This window comes from Drosophila montana, unplaced genomic scaffold, assembly GCF_035044405.1.
Source record: "Drosophila montana isolate Dmon_TW-CO22-7 unplaced genomic scaffold, ASM3504440v1 contig_778_1, whole genome shotgun sequence".
Taxonomy (NCBI): Eukaryota; Metazoa; Arthropoda; class Insecta; order Diptera; family Drosophilidae; genus Drosophila; species Drosophila montana.
Genome location: NW_026999074.1, coordinates 299003 through 316432, shown reverse-complemented (window position 1 = coordinate 316432; position 17430 = coordinate 299003). Strand labels below are relative to the sequence as shown.

General features: G+C 41.7%; 5 protein-coding genes across 5 annotated transcripts; 4 read left to right on the top strand and 1 right to left on the bottom strand.

The window, feature by feature from the left end:
* Nucleotides 1-180: 180 nt before the first annotated feature.
* Nucleotides 181-1603, top strand: Dcps (Decapping enzyme, scavenger). The gene is made up of 3 exons (XM_064698503.1): nucleotides 181-435; nucleotides 490-648; nucleotides 716-1603. The coding sequence occupies exons 1-3, from the start codon at nucleotides 243-245 to the stop codon at nucleotides 1522-1524; spliced, it is 1161 nt and encodes a 386-aa protein (XP_064554573.1). The 5' UTR covers nucleotides 181-242; the 3' UTR covers nucleotides 1525-1603.
* A 278-nt stretch (nucleotides 1604-1881) lies between these two features.
* Nucleotides 1882-5607, bottom strand: Madm (MLF1-adaptor molecule). Its single transcript, XM_064698490.1, has 2 exons — nucleotides 3881-5607; nucleotides 1882-3235 (listed from the first exon to the last, which is right to left on the bottom strand). Exons 1-2 carry the CDS (start codon nucleotides 5081-5083, stop codon nucleotides 2420-2422), a joined length of 2019 nt encoding a protein of 672 aa, XP_064554560.1. The 5' UTR covers nucleotides 5084-5607; the 3' UTR covers nucleotides 1882-2419.
* A 272-nt stretch (nucleotides 5608-5879) lies between these two features.
* On the top strand, nucleotides 5880-9885 carry Sym (symplekin). Its single transcript, XM_064698488.1, has 5 exons — nucleotides 5880-6079; nucleotides 6146-6339; nucleotides 6440-8574; nucleotides 8627-9543; nucleotides 9605-9885. Exons 1-5 carry the CDS (start codon nucleotides 5993-5995, stop codon nucleotides 9806-9808), a joined length of 3537 nt encoding a protein of 1178 aa, XP_064554558.1. The 5' UTR covers nucleotides 5880-5992; the 3' UTR covers nucleotides 9809-9885.
* A 593-nt stretch (nucleotides 9886-10478) lies between these two features.
* On the top strand, nucleotides 10479-12337 carry LOC135439715 (lipase 3-like). The gene is made up of 4 exons (XM_064698475.1): nucleotides 10479-10631; nucleotides 10803-11062; nucleotides 11122-11844; nucleotides 11899-12337. The coding sequence occupies exons 2-4, from the start codon at nucleotides 10910-10912 to the stop codon at nucleotides 12286-12288; spliced, it is 1266 nt and encodes a 421-aa protein (XP_064554545.1). The 5' UTR covers nucleotides 10479-10631; nucleotides 10803-10909; the 3' UTR covers nucleotides 12289-12337.
* A 1089-nt stretch (nucleotides 12338-13426) lies between these two features.
* On the top strand, nucleotides 13427-15061 carry LOC135439664 (lipase 3). Its single transcript, XM_064698423.1, has 3 exons — nucleotides 13427-13615; nucleotides 13675-14397; nucleotides 14455-15061. Exons 1-3 carry the CDS (start codon nucleotides 13460-13462, stop codon nucleotides 14848-14850), a joined length of 1275 nt encoding a protein of 424 aa, XP_064554493.1. The 5' UTR covers nucleotides 13427-13459; the 3' UTR covers nucleotides 14851-15061.
* The last annotated feature ends 2369 nt before the right edge of the window (nucleotides 15062-17430 follow it).

Sequence of the window (17430 nt, the reverse complement as noted above, 5' to 3'; positions counted from 1 at the left end):
TGTAATATGGCTTATACACAATAAAATGAAAATGTAACAACGAAAAATAAATGAGAAATTTTAATAAAACGCAAGCCGGTTAAGTGAGGAGCAGTTGCCTTCTGTTAAGTGTGGAGTGGTTCTGTTAATTCAGCATAAAGTCATGTGGGGCCGATGTCTAAATTTCAGCTAGCTGTCGTTTGCCAACACTAAAGAATAGTTGCCGCCTGAAAAAAAAACATCTCATAAATAAACATAAAATAATGCCTGAACAAGTTGAATCGAGTTCAAAACTGAATGTAAGCAGCGAGATTAAGCCTCCGTCTTATGATTTAACCAAGTTCCGTCTCAAACGCATACTCAACAACAATAGCAAATGCAAGAGTATAACATTACTCGGCACATTCCCGGATTTATCGGAAACTGACGCCGCTATTGTTGTTTTCGAGAAAAATGGTAAGTAATTCGGGTGTGTCATATTGAAAATTAATTTTTTTTTTATTCATGCAGCTTATCGGGAGAGCGACGTGGCAACTGAAGTGTCGGCGAATAAAGAGTCGGAGTCGGAGCCTAAGCCGAGTTACTTTACCACCGACTTACAAGTTCGCACCGATTTTATAAACAACATATACGCGAGTTTTCAATGTGTGCCCACCCAACAGCTGTGTGGTATGTACAGTAATAGTGACCTTGCAATTGTATGACCAGATGTAAATTATTTTTCCATCGCTTACAGCCGTGAAGGGCACGGTGATTTATCCGGCCACCGACAAGCACATTGAGAAATATTCCATATGCCAGAAGTACATAATAAATGAAACACCAGATCTCTATAAATCCGTCACGTTGCCTTATATTAGCTCAAGCCAATTCTCACTCGACTGGGTGTACAATATACTTGAGCATAAGCAGGAAACTGACCGAATTGTTTTCGAAGATACGCATCCTGAAAATGGCTTTATACTACTCCCGGATCTCAAGTGGGACGGACGCAATGTGGAGAACCTTTATTTGCTGGGTATTGTGCGCAAGCGTGATATTAAATCATTGCGTGATCTCAATGCGAGCCACTTGCCGTTGCTTCGAAATTTGCGGCAGTCCGCAAAGCAGGCTATACTTCAGCGCTACGGCTTAAATCCCACCCAGCTGCGCATGTACTTCCATTATCAGCCGTCGTTCTATCATCTGCATGTTCACATTAATCCGATCAGAAATGATGCGCCTGGCATTTGGTGCGAAAAATCGCATATGCTCGACACAGTCATTAACAATTTGGAGCTGGTGCCGGATTACTATCTGCGCGCCAGTATGCCATTTGTTTTATATGAGGGCAACAAGTTGTTGGATTTATACGACGAACAGTTGGAGGTACGTACAATATCAACCCAGCAGGCAAACGAAGCAGACGATGTTGGACCAGAGGAAGCACCCGAGGCATTCACCGACGAGGAACCTGAAGAGGCGCGTCAGTGCAAGCGCATTAAGCTAAGCACCCCAGAGAGGGATTCCAATGAAGCCGAGCTTGTTGTAACGCCGTGTGCTTAAGTTTGACACCAAGTAGTATGATCTATATTATCAATGTGATTTGATATAGTAGCAAGAATAAAAGTAGTCATGCATTAAATCTGTTCTTTTTTTTTTTTTGTCAGTTTTTGCTTTATTTATTTATTTATTTAATAATAGTGTCGCTATGTTTGTTGTGTATTTCTGTTGTAGTTTGTGGCTGCTTTATGCTACGATCTGTCAGTATTTTGCTTTTGTGGCCTTTTTTGCATATTCTAATATTTGTAATACGTTGAAATACATTCACTGCCTTTGGGGATTTTTTTTGTTCGTATGTCTTTCTCGTTAGTTATTACAAAATGATTTATGTATCAATGAAAATAATTGTGGGCGCCTAAATGCTATTTTTGAAATAGGTCGAGTGTTTTTTATTACATTTTTTTTGTTTGTGGATATATGTGGCAGCCGCCTTTGAAATGTTTATAGAGTTTAAAATTTTCTCGGTTGTTTAGATTAGATTATTTTCTAACGTTATATTCGAGAATGCCGAATTCGATTCGGTATTTTCGAAAGTCGTGCTTAGCGAATGCTTCGATTTTATAAGCTCGTCTCTGGCTTACGAGTTACAGCAGCTGCGTGTGTATGTGTATATGTATGTATGTGTGTGTTCGAGTGAGTGTGGGATACACGTCTGAAATCTCTTGCATGGAAGCCTTGTACAACATGTTTTAAATATACATATACATAAATATTATTTCAAGTACATACACACATATACGTATATATACATATATATGTATACATATGCCATACATATATAGGTATATAAAAATAACAAAAATAATAGTAGCAATAAAATCGTAGTATGTAATATTTTCATTCCAATAATAAAAACAATGCGCACCCCGCCGGCTTTGCCCGAATACTTTCATCGTCTTCAATTGCTGTGACTGTTGCTACTGTTGTGGACCGTCGCGCCCTCCGCGTCCGCCTGGTCCTCTGGCACATACATGACAGCAGTGCTTGGCGAAGTGTTGACCGACATGCTGGACGTCATCGTTTTGTCCGCATCGGAGATAGACCAGTTACGCTCCAATTGCTCCAGCGCGGCCATCGTTGCTGTTGTGGTCACTCCAGCGCCGGAACTTTCCGCGCCAGAGCCATCACTGAGGACGCCCGCTCGCAGCGTCTCCTCGAGTAGGGCCTGAATCTTGTCCTGATCATCTAGATGCACAAAGCCCAATCGCACCAGCTCACAAGTCAAGTCCGCCGCTGTATCCTCCTCGTTCACCTGACACGTTAGCTGTCGATTCATTTTGTCATCCATTCGCAACAGTATGGTCATCAGTATATCGTTGCTGTCCTCCTTCAGTTTCTTCACACTGCACATCATGTTCACAATGCGACGCGACTCAGTGTCCACCGGCTCCGGCGTTGCCGACTTGACCGAGTCGGCACGTTCGGGTGAGGCAGCGCGCGAGCGAAAATGTGGCGGCTTCTTGCCACTGTACGTGATCAGCGGATAGACACCATATTTAACATCCTCCACGAATTTTTCCAGCTTATCGGCGCCGGGCACATCCGATAGTCGAAATTGACGCTCATTACCGCCAGACAATTTGAGCTGCGCCATTATCACATCAGGGTGATTATAGCGCTGCATTAGCCCATCGAAGGCTGTCTCCGAGAACATAGTTCGATTGGCGGGCGAGAAGACCAGACAGTGGGCGGCCAGTAGTTTTAGTGCATGCACCTGTAAGGATTATCCAAATTTTATCACTATATACTTAAAATTGTATACAAGCTATTGATAAAACGAGGGTATAAAAACAAATAAGTTCTTTAAAAGAAAGTTCCCGACTGTGAAATACCCTTTACCTATCGCATAACTCACAAAGGACCACAAGGTAAAAAATTTATTCTCCGCTAACTTATTTGATGCTCAAATCCGTGTTTATATTGATCAAAGCAATTTTTGTACACCAAAAATCCAAAAGGGAATCCGTCAAACGGAACAGTCTATTTGAAGAGCTTCAATTGATACACCTTTTAAATACATGTGCACAAATTTTGTATATCCTATTCGTCCATTCTCTTTTTTGTTACAGGGTATAAGAAATAGGTATATTAATTAATACGCGGCTTCAAAGCTTAAGAACTTTTGTGATGTATGCATCTGTTTTCAAATCCACTTTTGATTTATTTTAAAAACTTAATATATTTGAATTCATATCAGCAGCACCAAGGAACAGCTGTAGCTAAATGGGAATCGATAAGCAGATTTTAAACATATATTGCTTAAGAGACTAATCACAGGATACTTACATATGATTACTCGAAATATATTTCATATATCTAGGTGTTTTTTTTGTTATTATTTGTCTTTGGGTCAACTCACCTCAAAGAGCAGTGGATGAAAAAGCAAGTCGCTAGCACTTGGTCGATCTTGGGGTTGTGGATTTAGACATTTCAGTATCAGATCACGTTGCAGATCATTGTCTAAGCTATTAATTGTGCGCAGTATGGTCTCCTCGTTGATGGCAGTCGATTCGCTGTTGCTAGACTGCGGCTGTATCTCCAGCGCGGCCATTTCCAGGGCACACATGCCAAAAGCGTAGATGTCGACGGCGGCGGTTAGTTGCTCGGCAGCACCATATTCTGGTGCATGGAAATAGTGCGCACCACGCTCCCGTTCACGTTCCGGCAACTGCTCCAGTTGGTCAAGATGCTGACGGCGCACGCTATAATGCACCGCATCCGGGACCACAGAGCCTATTTTTACCAGACCATTGTGCTGTATGAAAATGCTATCACAGGTTAGATTGCCATGAATGATGGGCGGCGAGCAGGAATGCAAATAACTGAGCGCGGAAAGGATCTGAGTGCACCAGCGGCGCCACGATTCAAGCGGCAATCGCTTGGCATTGCGCTTGGTGCGCTTGAGGAACTGTTTTAATGAACCGGACGACATGTACTCTGTGATGAAGATGACGCGTGGTCGCTCCGCTTGCAACGTGTCCGTCCAGTAGCGATGAAACTTGACAATATTCTGATGGTCCAGCTGTAGCAGGTTGTCAAACACCTGACGCATTTTGTCCTCCTGAGTTTTGAGCTCCTGCAGCTGCGCATATTGCACCTCATTCCAGACGACCTCAACACCCTCCTCGGTGTCCATGGCCAGATGCACACAATCAATGCCAGGTACATCTCGCTGATCGACCTCCTCGCGTCGCTTTAGCCACCGACCACATGGTGACTCCTCCAATATTTCACTCTCATCCTCCGAATCATCGCCAGACTCGCGCGGCGATGAGTCTACAGCCAAACTGCTAACGCCTCCATCGCCAGCAGTTGTTGATGCTGCTGCTGTTGTTGTTGTAGTTGTGCTGGAGGCGCCTACTAGGTGCGATGCGGCACTAGTTGCAGCTGTAGACGCCGGTTGTACCGTGGAGCTTTGAGCTGTTGTGGATGCGGTCGTCAGATTGTTGGCAGTGGCAATTGAGGTGCCCGTTGCCAGGTTAATTGCATTTGGATTCGGATTGGGATTCGTTTCATCCACGACGCTACCGCTGCTGCCGGCATTTGCTTGGCTATTTGACATTAGGGCGCGGTCGTCGTTTGTTGCTCACAAAAGCAGTTGAACCGCTGTTGCTGCTACTACTAATGCGTCTTGCTGTTGTTGTTGTGTTTGCTCAATTGTTTATTTCAACGTTTCTTCACTATTTGCTTGAAATCTTTGCTCCGTGTTTGCTCTGCTCCAACTAAACCTGCCGCTGTCGTCGTCGCCGACGCCGCCGCCGCTGCTCCACAGCCGCAACTTCTGCCCACACACTCACACACACACATACACACAAGCACGTATTCTCCGCTACCACCCTTCTCGTTCACTGCCTATGACTCTTCAACCGTTGTTCAATAACACACTGTGTATTGCTGAACCTGATGTTGTTGCCGTTTGCGTCCTCGACTCTTTATGCCTTCTAGTGCAGTAGCTGAGTGAGTTAACTAACTGCGCTTATTGGTCCTGATGTGCGGCCGTTTTGGCTTGTTTAGGCGTTTTTTTCACGCTTTTAAAACACCCAAAAAATGTGAGTAAATCGATGCATCGATGCTATCGATAATTACCAGCCGATGTATCGCTATCCGATGTTTTGTGTGCAATTTTGAGCACGAGTATCATACACTTAGAAGATAGCATTGTCTGAATGTATGTCTGACGTCACACATACAGCAAGTCGTCTTTGCAAATGTTTTTTATTATTAGTTGAAAATAAATGTATGTTGGGAGTAATATTATTATTGGGTCATTAAAATGCTGACACTCAAAATTTAATAATCTTCAATGATGTGTGAAAAAAATCTAATGATAATTGACTGGTTGAAACAATTATCGGTCACTCCGTCACCCACCACTAGAGATATCGAAAACAGGGCTCACTGTCAGCTTGCACTCGCGGCTTTTATAAATTCTATTTTAGTATAAATTTTACTTAATATAATTTATGCAAACATGGACAGCATAATTGGGCGCAACCAGTTCGTCTCAGAAACAGCGAATCTCTTTACAGATGAGAAGACGGCCACAGCCCGTGCAAAGGTTAGTAATCATTATCGTGCCCAATCTGATGCGGCTGCTATTTGAAACTGCTCGTTTTCCTCTTAGGTTGTGGAATGGTGCAATGAGCTTGGCACAGCAAATGCTACGTTGAAATGTGAGCTGCTAGTTAAAGTGCAGGAAATTGTCCTCAGCTCATGTGTTGAGCTTGCCGAGGAATTTTTAGAGCCGGTGCTGTCGCTGGCGCACGATCAGAATCAGGAGGTGCGCAAGCAAGTGGTCTCATTCATAGAGCAAATATGGTAACTAATAACGAAGATCTATAGATCTATAAATCTGGTTTAAGAGCACTTGCATGCATATACTGTAAACACGTGCAATTGTTATCTATTTCACTCACAGCAAGGTCAAAGTCGAGCTGCTGCCCTATGTAATTAATGTGATATCGATGATGTTGCGGGATTCCTCGGCACAGGTCATCAAACGTGTTATACAGGCTTGTGGCAGTATCTACAAAAACGGGCTGCAATATTTGTGTAGCCTGACTGATGCCAGCGATAGTGCCGAACAAGCATGGAGTGTCTTGAGTTTAATAAAAGCACAAATCCTGGACCTGATTGACAATGAGAACGATGGTATACGCACAAATGCCATAAAGTTTCTGGAAGGCATCATAATATTGCAAAGCTATGCGGATGAGGATAGCATGAAACGCGAGGGCGACTTTTCGCTATCTGATGTGCCGGAGCAGTGCAAACTTATCAGGCGCCAGAAGCTACAGGACGAGGGCACCAACATATTTGACATTATGCTGCAGTTCCATGGCACTACACACATCTCATCAGTGAATCTGATAGCCTGCACAAGTAGTCTTTGCACGGTGGCCAAAATGCGTCCCATTTTCATGGGTTCCGTCGTGGAGGCCTTCCGTCAGCTCAACAATAACTTGCCGCCCACACTGACCGACTCGCAGGTGAGCTCAGTGCGCAAGAGCTTGCGCTTGCAGCTGCAAATGCTGCTCAAACTGCGCGGCTCCTTTGAGTTTGCTGGCACCATACGCAATATACTAATGGATCTTGGTGCCAGCGCCAATGAAATACAAAAGCTGCTTCCCAAAATGGACAAGCAAGAGATGGCCCGCCGACAGAAGCGTATTCTGGAGAACGCGGCACAGAGCTTAGCTAAAAAAGCGCGACTAGTTGAGCAGCAGCGGGAGAAACAGCAGCAGCCGCGAGAGATGGAACTGGATGAGGAGGAGCTGGAACGACAGCGCCAGAAAAGTACGCGTGTCAATGAAAAGTTTCTTGCGGAGCATTTGCGTGCCACTGAAACTGTGGTCAATCTTGTTGTTGAGTTTTTGCCCACATTGCCGGAGGCCGCACCAGCTAAATTCTTGGCGGAGTACACACCAATCAAACAGCTGTCCTTGCCGCAACAAGTAAGCAATATTTCCCATCAGTTTGGGCAGCAACTGACGGAGCTGCGACTTGGACCCGGATCGGCTGCGTTTAGTAAAGAGCCGCCAATGAGACCAAAGAGTCAGGCGACGCCTGCCATATCAGATGCAGCAGCTGTGGCTATGGATGTAGACGAGGCGCCAGATAAGCTAAGCGAACAGGAGCTGCAACGCAAGGAAGAAGCTACCAAAAAGTTGCGTGAGACCATGGAGCGCTCTAAGGGCGAACAGACGGTCATTGAGCGCATGAAGGAGCGCGCCAAGACGCTAAAGTTGCAGGAGATTACCAAACCTCTGGCACGCAACATTAAAGAGAAGTTTCTGCTGGATGCCATCATGCGCATCCTTAACTCCGAGCGGCAGTGCATCATGGGCGGCGTGGCAGCCAAGCGACGCAAATTGGTTACTGTTATTGCCGCCACATTTCCGGATAATGTGCGTTATGGCATAATGGAGTTCATACTGAGCGATATCAAGCAGCGTATAGATCTTGCCTTCTCCTGGCTCTTTGAGGAGTACTCTCTGCTGCAGGGCTTTACACGCCACACCTATGTAAAGACAGAGAACCGTCCAGATCACGCCTACAACGAATTACTGAATCAGCTTATTTCTGGCATCAATGACCGCTGTGAGTATAAGGATAGAATCATTTTGCTGCGTCGTCTTTATCTAGAAGCGCCTATTCTAACCGAGGAGGCCATAGTGCAGCTTGTGAAGCTGTGCCTGGTGGAAGAGTTCATGGCGCATGGCTTGGAGATTGTCAAGGATCTGGCGGTGCTGCGACCGCCACGTAAAAATCGTTTTGTCCGCGTGCTTCTCAACTATTCCGTGCACGAACGTGCCGATCTGCGAGAGCGTGCGTTGGCGCATTTGATTACCATCTATCATGTGCATAAGATTGTTCCAGCGCGCATTGATGAGTTTGCCATAGAGTGGTTAGAATATGTGGTGGCTGAAACGCCGCCAAATGCCATATTCTCGGCAGATTACGGCAGGCCCACGCCGGAGACGGCATGGAAGGAAGACACCGCTAAGGTGTGTCTGCTTCTGGCCCTCACACTGTTGCCCTATAAGCCCGAAGGTAAGTTGTCGGCTGCACAATCTTAATAAAAACTAATCTTGACCGTTTTCAGTTTATCTGGAGAAGATCTGTCAGGTGTTTACCGAGACCTCGGCAGAACTGAAACGTACTATATTACGTAGTTTGGACGCACCCATAAAGAAACTGGGCGTGGAGTCTCCAGCGTTGCTTAAGCTGCTGGGAGACTGTCCTAAAGGCTTGGAAACTCTGGTTATACGCATCATTTACATATTGACTGAACGCGTGCCCACACCCCATCCGGATCTGGTGCATCGGGTGCGTGATCTTTATCAAAACAAAGTCAAAGATGTGCGCGTGCTCATACCCATTCTGAGTGGCCTGTCCCGCTCTGAGCTAATCGCCGTGCTGCCGAAATTGATAAAACTTAATCAGGCCGTGGTCAAGGAGGTATTTAATCGCTTGCTTGGCATTGGCGCCGAGTTTGCGCATCAGCAGATGGCGCTATCGCCTACAGACTTGCTTGTTGCTCTTCACACCATCGATACGAATGTGTGCGATTTGAAGGCCATTGTGAAAGCCACGTCGCTGTGTCTGTCCGAGCGTGATGTGTACACGCAGGAAGTGCTTATGGCAGTGCTGCAGCAACTGGTGGAGATAATGCCTGTGCCAACTCTGATGATGCGCACTACCATACAGAGCTTAACGCTGTGTCCACGTCTCGCAAACTTTGTGCTTAACCTTCTGCAGCGCCTGATACTGAAGCAGGTGTGGCGTCAAAAGGTTATCTGGGAAGGCTTCCTGAAGACGGTACAACGGCTCAAGCCGCAATCGCTGTCCGTGCTGCTGCAGCTACCACCCCCACAATTGGCAGATGCACTGCAACAGTGCCCAGATCTTAGACCGCAACTACTTGAATACGCGGAGAGCATACAGGACGAGCCCATGAGCGGCATCACTCAGCAAATACTGGACATCATTACCGGCAAATCGGTGGATGTATTTGTTACGGTAAATCTAATCGATCAGCATGAGCAAGCATAAATTTTAACTATTTTCGTATGTTTTGCAGGATGAAAGCGGCGGTTACATCAATCCTGACAACATCAAGAAGGAGTTAGTGGATCCCTCAGATATCAGCGTTATTTCCACAGTGCCCGTTTTGACTACACTACCAGTGGCCGCACCAATGCCCGTACCCGCACCACTGCCACTGCCAGTGCCCGCGCCCGTGCTTAGCGACTTAAACCAACCGTTGCCACCTGGAGAGGATTAGCCCTAGTTTAGTTTAGTTTGTTTTGTATAACTTATACATTCGGTGTTTTAGTAAGCCCGCTTAAATTACAATTTAAATCAAGGCTGCAAATCGGATTTTATTCGAACCTGTTTGAACCTGGAATTTCTATTTAGCACCAAAAACAGCTGAACCGAATCATTTTTAGGGATTCGGTTCAAAATAAATATGCGAAATTTCGGTAGAGATCAACTAAAGACTGCATCTTCTATATGAAAATATCTATGGCTTGCAATAATTTCAGTAGCGCGGCATATTTAGACTAAAAATATTGAAAAACTAAGGCTTGATCCAGAATCTAGGTTTAAGGGTGTGTAAAGTAGGGTCCACCATCCGATCATATAGACAGTTTAAAACCCACACCAATTGAAATATTATCCTAGTAGTCATTCTAGCGGAAAAGTTTGGCTTGATTTTAGTTAACGATTTTTGGCGATTTCCCAATTTCTGTAGGAAAGTACGTATTCTTTTCAAACAAGCAATATAACAAGGCATTCAGTATTTTTCATGAAATTTCGAATGTGGTAATTTTGATGTTTTGCAGATATGCGGTCCAATTGTGAACTAGGCTGCAAATTAAATTAACCGCCAATATCTAATTATTAAGGGTCTTTTAAAAATTGCTTTAATATATTTGAATCAAAATAAAAAAATGATCAAACAGTTTACGTTTAAACTTTCATAAATCGTACGTATAAATAAATGTCATTTTGGATTTGAGGTTAATAAATTGAGACACTTTCTGTGCGAAATCAACACAAGCGCAAGCTTCGCAATCCATGATTTATGGACTGTCGTCATGTGGGCAAGTATAAATAAATCAATTATATAATTTAGTTGATTGATGTAGTTTCCTAATAGTGATTATTCACTTAATTTGTGTTCACACATGTAACATTTGTGAAGGTTATATGTTATATTCTGTCTTATTTTGTATACCATTTTTGACACCTATATTAATATATCTCATTAATAGACATTTGGGGTAGACCATGATCACTTGATGATAAACCTTAAAGAGGCAATTGAAACACTTGAAGTCAAATGTTTGGCCAACCGTAGTTGTAGTTTAGGCTTTACACAATGCATGACTACTTTCTTTCGGCTATCGTTTTGTTGGTAGTCATTGCGGTTGGTGTAAAGTCTGCTTCTATATTTATTACACCATTCAACATCCCGTTTTATAAGTTCTACAATCCAGAAGAGTCAAAATTGGGGATCAAGCAGCCCACAACGGTAAGTCTCTGATTTTTGTGGTTTATTTGATCGAAGTTCTGAACAACATATTTACTAAGCGGGAACGCATTGCTGATCATGGTTATCCGGTGGAGCATCACCACATCGTTACCGAGGATGGCTACATTTTAGGCGTCTTTCGTATACCCTACTCGCACAATTTGCATAATCAAGAAGAATACCGCCCCATTGTGCTTATTCAGCATGGTCTAATGGGTGGCTCGGATGCTTGGGTCTCCGTTGGTCCAAACGATGCTCTGCCCTACATGCTTGTCGATTCGGGCTTCGATGTATGGCTGGGAAATGGCCGTGGCAATACCTACTCAAGAAATCATACTTCGCGCTCCGCAGAAAAGAGCGACTTTTGGTGCTTTAGCTGGCACGAGATTGGGTACTATGACATAGCTGCTACAATAGATTTTACTTTGAAGATAAATGGACAAGAACAAAAATCCATCCACTATGTGGGCCACTCCCAGGGCACTACTGCATTTTTCACACTGATGTCCTTGCGTCCCGAATACAATGAGAAGATCAAAACGGCTCACATGTTTGCTCCCGTAGCGATTATGACCCATATGAAAAACAAATTAGTTCGTTTATTATCATTCTTTCTGGGACATGCGAATATATTCTCACTTTTATTTTCTAACAAGGAGTTTTTACCATACAATCGCTATTTTTTAGCGATGATCTATAATATTTGTGGGCACGATCGGCTGTTACGACCAGTCTGTATCTATATTGTTCAAAAATTTTACAATAGTCGCCGTTGGAATAAGGTAAGCTAAATCAGGTGATATAATTCAGAAATCTTATCAAATCCCATTAAGTAGACTGCTCTGTCAGAAGGTATTGGTGTGCTGCCGGCCGGCTGTTCCACAAATCAAATACTGCATTATTTACAGGAACAGCAGTCGGGTCATTTTCGACAGTTTGATCACGGGCCCAAAAAGAATCAGGAAGTGTATAGATTGGACCACCCACCAGACTATCCAGTCGAGAAAATAATCTGTAAGGTACACTTGTGGTATTCAGACAACGATGTTATGACCTCGGTGGAGGATGTCTTGGCTTTCGCTAAGCGCCTGCCCAATAAGGAACTACATCACATAGATGATCCCAAGTGGGACCACGATGACTTTGCGTTGAATATGAAGCTTCGTACATACCTAAATGAGCCAGTCATTAGGATAATAAGTAATTTTGAAAAGTCTTTAAATTGAATGTGATTAAATGTCATTAAATCTTTATGGTAGACTCTGTGAATTGAAACTAAGTCTACATTTATTTTCTACTCTAGGTGGAAAATTGAGGACTGTCGCTATCGGCTTCAAGTTCTTTTTTTTTTAACTTAAAATTAAAAATAATTAGTAGCTCGCTACAAATAGCGAAACTCGGTTGTTTTCTAAAGATCTAAAGTTGTTAGGACATATTTAAATTTTTCCACAGGTGGGTAATGGGAAATGTTAATTTTCCGGTATGCTAGATTTTAAACATCTCCCTACTATGCGATTCTCATGTATTCTAGGAAGCTTCACAGGCTTTTAAGCTTTGATCAGAAGTTTTATATTAATTAACTTATTCTCTAACTTTAATTTTATTTTTGCTTTTTAATTATCTTTCTCCCTCTCTTTCTTTCTTTTTCTTTCTCGTGTTCCTATATCATTCTCCTGGTCTTACTCTAGATCGTTCGTTTTTCTCCTCTTTTAATATCAAACCTGATTATGTTTTTCTTCCATTCCTGGATTTAAAATGTACATATATTTTTTTCTTAGGTAAAATTTGGTGATTTAGAACAACTGCGATGTGTAACCATCGCAGGCAACCGTTTGCGGGATTAATGATAAGCTAAGCCATGCCAATTAGATAAGCATTTGTCGCATTCTACGAATTATACTTATTCTTTTTGGAGAGGACAATTAATGATAATTACACTTTATTTGCCAGTAATTTGTGGCGTTGCAAAGTACTTATAAGTGCTTAAATTATCAATAATGGAGTATTTTCCCAGTGTTATCATTTAATTGTATAATTGCAATAAAGGCCTGAAAGTCTGGGAATTGTTGAATAAGTTGCTTAATATTTTACAATAAGTTATATTATATATATATATATATATATATATATATATATATATATATATATATATATATTATTATATATGTTAAACGTTTGATTCTCTTATATAGCTCTGTTGTAAAGTTATATAAGTAGCAATTCTTTCTTAAGAAGTGTATACTTTTATAATTTTTTTTAATTTTTCCTATCTTAAGTTTCTTTACTAATTGACACATTTGATAATCTAAAACCACTTGATGATATACCGCGAAATGGCTGCTTAAAACTGCAAGTCAAACATTTGACTAGCCGCAGTCATAGTTCAGACATTAAGCAATGCAGAGTCAATTTCTTTCGTTAATTACTTTATTAGCTACCTCAGTGGTTGGCATACTGTCAGTCGCTGTCAATGCACCACCAGCCAACATTGACTTCTATAAGCTATACGACAATCCAGAGGCGCATATAAGTGTAAGACCCCGGCGCACAACAGTAAGTCTGAGAAATGTATAGCTTCTGGTGTTTTTTTAATAAACTAAATCGTCAATAAGCGTGAACGTATTGCTGCGCATGGGTATCCGGCGGAGCACCACCAAATTGTAACTGAGGATGGCTACATTGTGGGCGTCTTTCGCATACCTTACTCCCAAAAACTGCAGAATCAAAACGAGAATCGGCCAATTGTGCTTATCCAGCACGGTCTGACTAGCTGCTCGGATGCTTGGATACTCAATGGTCCAAATGATGGTCTGCCCTATCTGCTTGCTGACGCGGGCTTCGATGTCTGGCTGGGAAATGGTCGTGGAAATACCTACTCAAGGAATCATACTTCACGCTCCACAGAACATCCGTATTTCTGGCGCTTCAGCTGGCACGAGATCGGATACTATGATATTGCAGCCATGATCGATTACGCTCTGGAGATCAATGGGCAGGGACAGAAGTCCATTCACTACGTGGGCCACTCCCAGGGCACTACTGTATTTTTCACATTGATGTCCTTACGTCCCGAATACAATGAGAAGATCAAAACAGCTCACATGTTTGCTCCCATTGCGATCATGACTAATATGGAAAACAAATTAGTGCGAAAAGTGGGACCCTATCTGGGACATCAGAATAGCTACTCGCTAATATTTTCTGACCAAGAAATAATACCATACAACAATATTCTTTTAAGTATGTTCTCCAATGTATGCGAGCCGGATCAGATGCTGAGGCCAGTTTGCGACAACGCTTTGGGAAGGCTTTACTCTGGTGGTCGTGTAAATATGGTAAGAGATAGGAATCTGCCTAATATTATGCAAATCTTAACCATATTTATTATGTAGAGTGCTATGCCGGAGGGCATGGCTACGCATCCGTCCGGCTGTTCCGCCAACCAAATGCTGCACTATCTGCAGGAGCAGCAGTCAGGACATTTTCGGCAGTACGATCACGGGCCCAAAAAGAATCTGGAAATATATAAATCGGAGCAGCCACCAGATTATCCTGTCGAGAATATAAGCTCTAGGCTACACTTATGGTATTCTGACAATGATAATATGGCTGCGGTGGAGGATGTCAGGGCTCTGGCTGACCGCCTGCCCAATAGGGAGCTGCACCGCATGGAAGATCCTATGTGGGATCACGGGGACTTTGCCCTCAACATGGAGGTCCGTAAATATTTGAACGAGCCAGTTATTGAGATTATGAAGAAATTTGAAGAGGCCAATAAAGGAATGTGATTATATAGATTAAGGTTTATGGTTTAGAAAGTTATTTAATCTTTGTTTAAGACTATTTTTAACTAAAAACAAAATAATTGTTTTTATTGATAACATTGTTTTGTTGTTCTTTTTGATGGCTATAATCTTAGCTGTTCGAAAAGATTGGAACGATTGGCACAGTTCAGGGGGTCTAAGATAAGTAAAAGCTATTAAAATATTTTAATCAATATTATTGTCGGTGTCGATAAAGAAAACAAAAGCTGCTTGTAGAGAGTATTCTTATTGTGGTATGACATTTGTAAAGCATAGCAGCCATTTCCGAACCAGAGGTAAACATACAAAAGTAGGCTTTGGATTTGCTAGCTTTGTCGACGTTTTTTTTTTGCCTAGTCTCAAGTGGTTATAGCTGGGGACAAGAGCTTGCAAGTCTGGAGGTTTCACAAAGTCTTCTCAAGATAGAACCGGAAGATTCTTGAAATATCTAGAGGCAGGCTGTCATGCTCACGTTTGGTGTTTATATCTTATCGTCGTGAGTTGGTGAGACAACCATTGAGCTCGAGCCGTCCTGCTTACAATTTCGTTTGTTCTTGAGCATTATCAACTGCGTAGTTGATTATAGCCAAAAACATTTTTTTTTCTTTAAGATAGCTTGACCAAATTTATTATTACGAGCTTTACCATGCTGTTTATATCGGACTAATATATCATATAGCTCTGTCATATGGAATCATGAATTATTTTGAGTTTCGGCTTACGAAAATATACCAATGAATCTGTCGTAAAAATAATGCAGCTAAATGTAATTGTTAATAATTGATTACAAATCTTTCTGTACTTTACTCAAAATAGAATTAAGAATGCGTTCCCTAAAGATGTCATGCACACATAGAAGATATAACAAAATACTTTTTAAATAAGGGAAGTATTTAGCCTTTTGAGCTCTTTGGACGCACACATTACAAGCGCATAGCAATTGTGTAAAAGTTTGCAAATTTGTATCTCATTTATTGTACGTCTGGTTGCCAAAATATTTTTCAATTGAATAACTTTCCAAATGCATATGAGGACCCAGGCAAGCAAGTTCTGACCACATATCATCGAAAATTCTAATAAAGTTTTGCCCCGTACATATTAAATCATTTGGGGCTCGACAGGCTATTCTGGTCTTCAATTCTCAAAGGGAAAAGCCAACTTTATGCTTATACACTTGAATACATGTGTGTTAAAAGCAGCAGCCAAATTCAAATCAAGTCCTGGCGGACATATCTGAAAAATGTGAACATACTGAAACTCCTTTGGCCTTGGCCTTAGTCGGAAAGTTCAAGGACGCCAAATGGGCCAGAAAATACACAAAACCTGATTTTGATGTAATTAATAAACTTAAATGTAAAAGTTTATAGGCCATTATTTGTGCAGCATTTTACCATATTACACATGATTGAAATTAATTTATTTTATAATAGCTCTTAATAAATTAATATTAATTTGATTTACTTTTTAAATTTATTTAATTATTTCAAACTTAAATCGTTACAAGTTTTTTATACGCTTTATTTGACATATCAAGATCTAATGCTTGACTGCTATCAAATTGGTTGTCGGAAACAAGTGTCACTCATTTAATTGACATTTGGATTTCAGAATCTAATAAGTTCAAGTTTCCATTTCATTTCGCAGCTGCGATCACAGCTGTAAGATTTCACAATTTTCACGTGAAGATGCGAGTTCTCTGCAACAATTTCGCCTTTAACAAGTTTCAAGAGCTTTTTTTACACAATTCGCCTTTACTTGTAGTTGTTAGCTAAAAGTAAATCAAAGTGTACCAGAGCATATTGCAGCATTTTGCAACAGTAAGAGAAGCGTGCAGCCAGCAAGGCGTGGCGAGCAAAAAACACACGGAAGCGTTAAATTGGCTCAAGTGTGCACAATACAAAAAGAACCCGTTCAAGTGATTTAATAGAGTATACAGGACTAACTGGCACCCTGTGCAAAGTAGTCGAGTTTGTAGAGTAAATAGAGATTATCGGACAGATATGAAAGTATTGTGTAGTCCCATTTATAAATTCGGTAATAAGAAACTAGCACGTATTACCCAGCTTTGCTTGGAAAATACGTAAATGTCCAAAATCGTGTAGCAGGTCGTCATAATTGTGTTACGTAGAAGCTTGCAATTGAATTTAAACAGGGAGTTAAATCTCGGTCGACCGGAATGGTAAAAAAGTTTAAAGCAAGCGATTTTCCCCGATTGCTTTGGACTGACTACACAATCGACAAATTCAAAAACTTTCAAGTATATCCCTTTTCGTAAATGTAAAGGTACATGGTATAAAAAGAAGGAAAAAAAATCAAACTGTTGCCAACGGCAAATAGGCATCAGTGACAAAAACAAGACAAGAGAATCAGATGTTCCCATATAATATTTATAATAAAAAAATACTGTTACTTTATATCTTATTTCAATACAAGAATAAATTCCCGTTCACGGTCCAAAAGAATTTTGCACGCGCATTTGTTGATGTTCTGGAGGCGTTGATTGTTTTCGGCGCGGGCCATAAAGTCAAACTAGGTGCGACTCCCAGACAAATTAAAAACCATAAA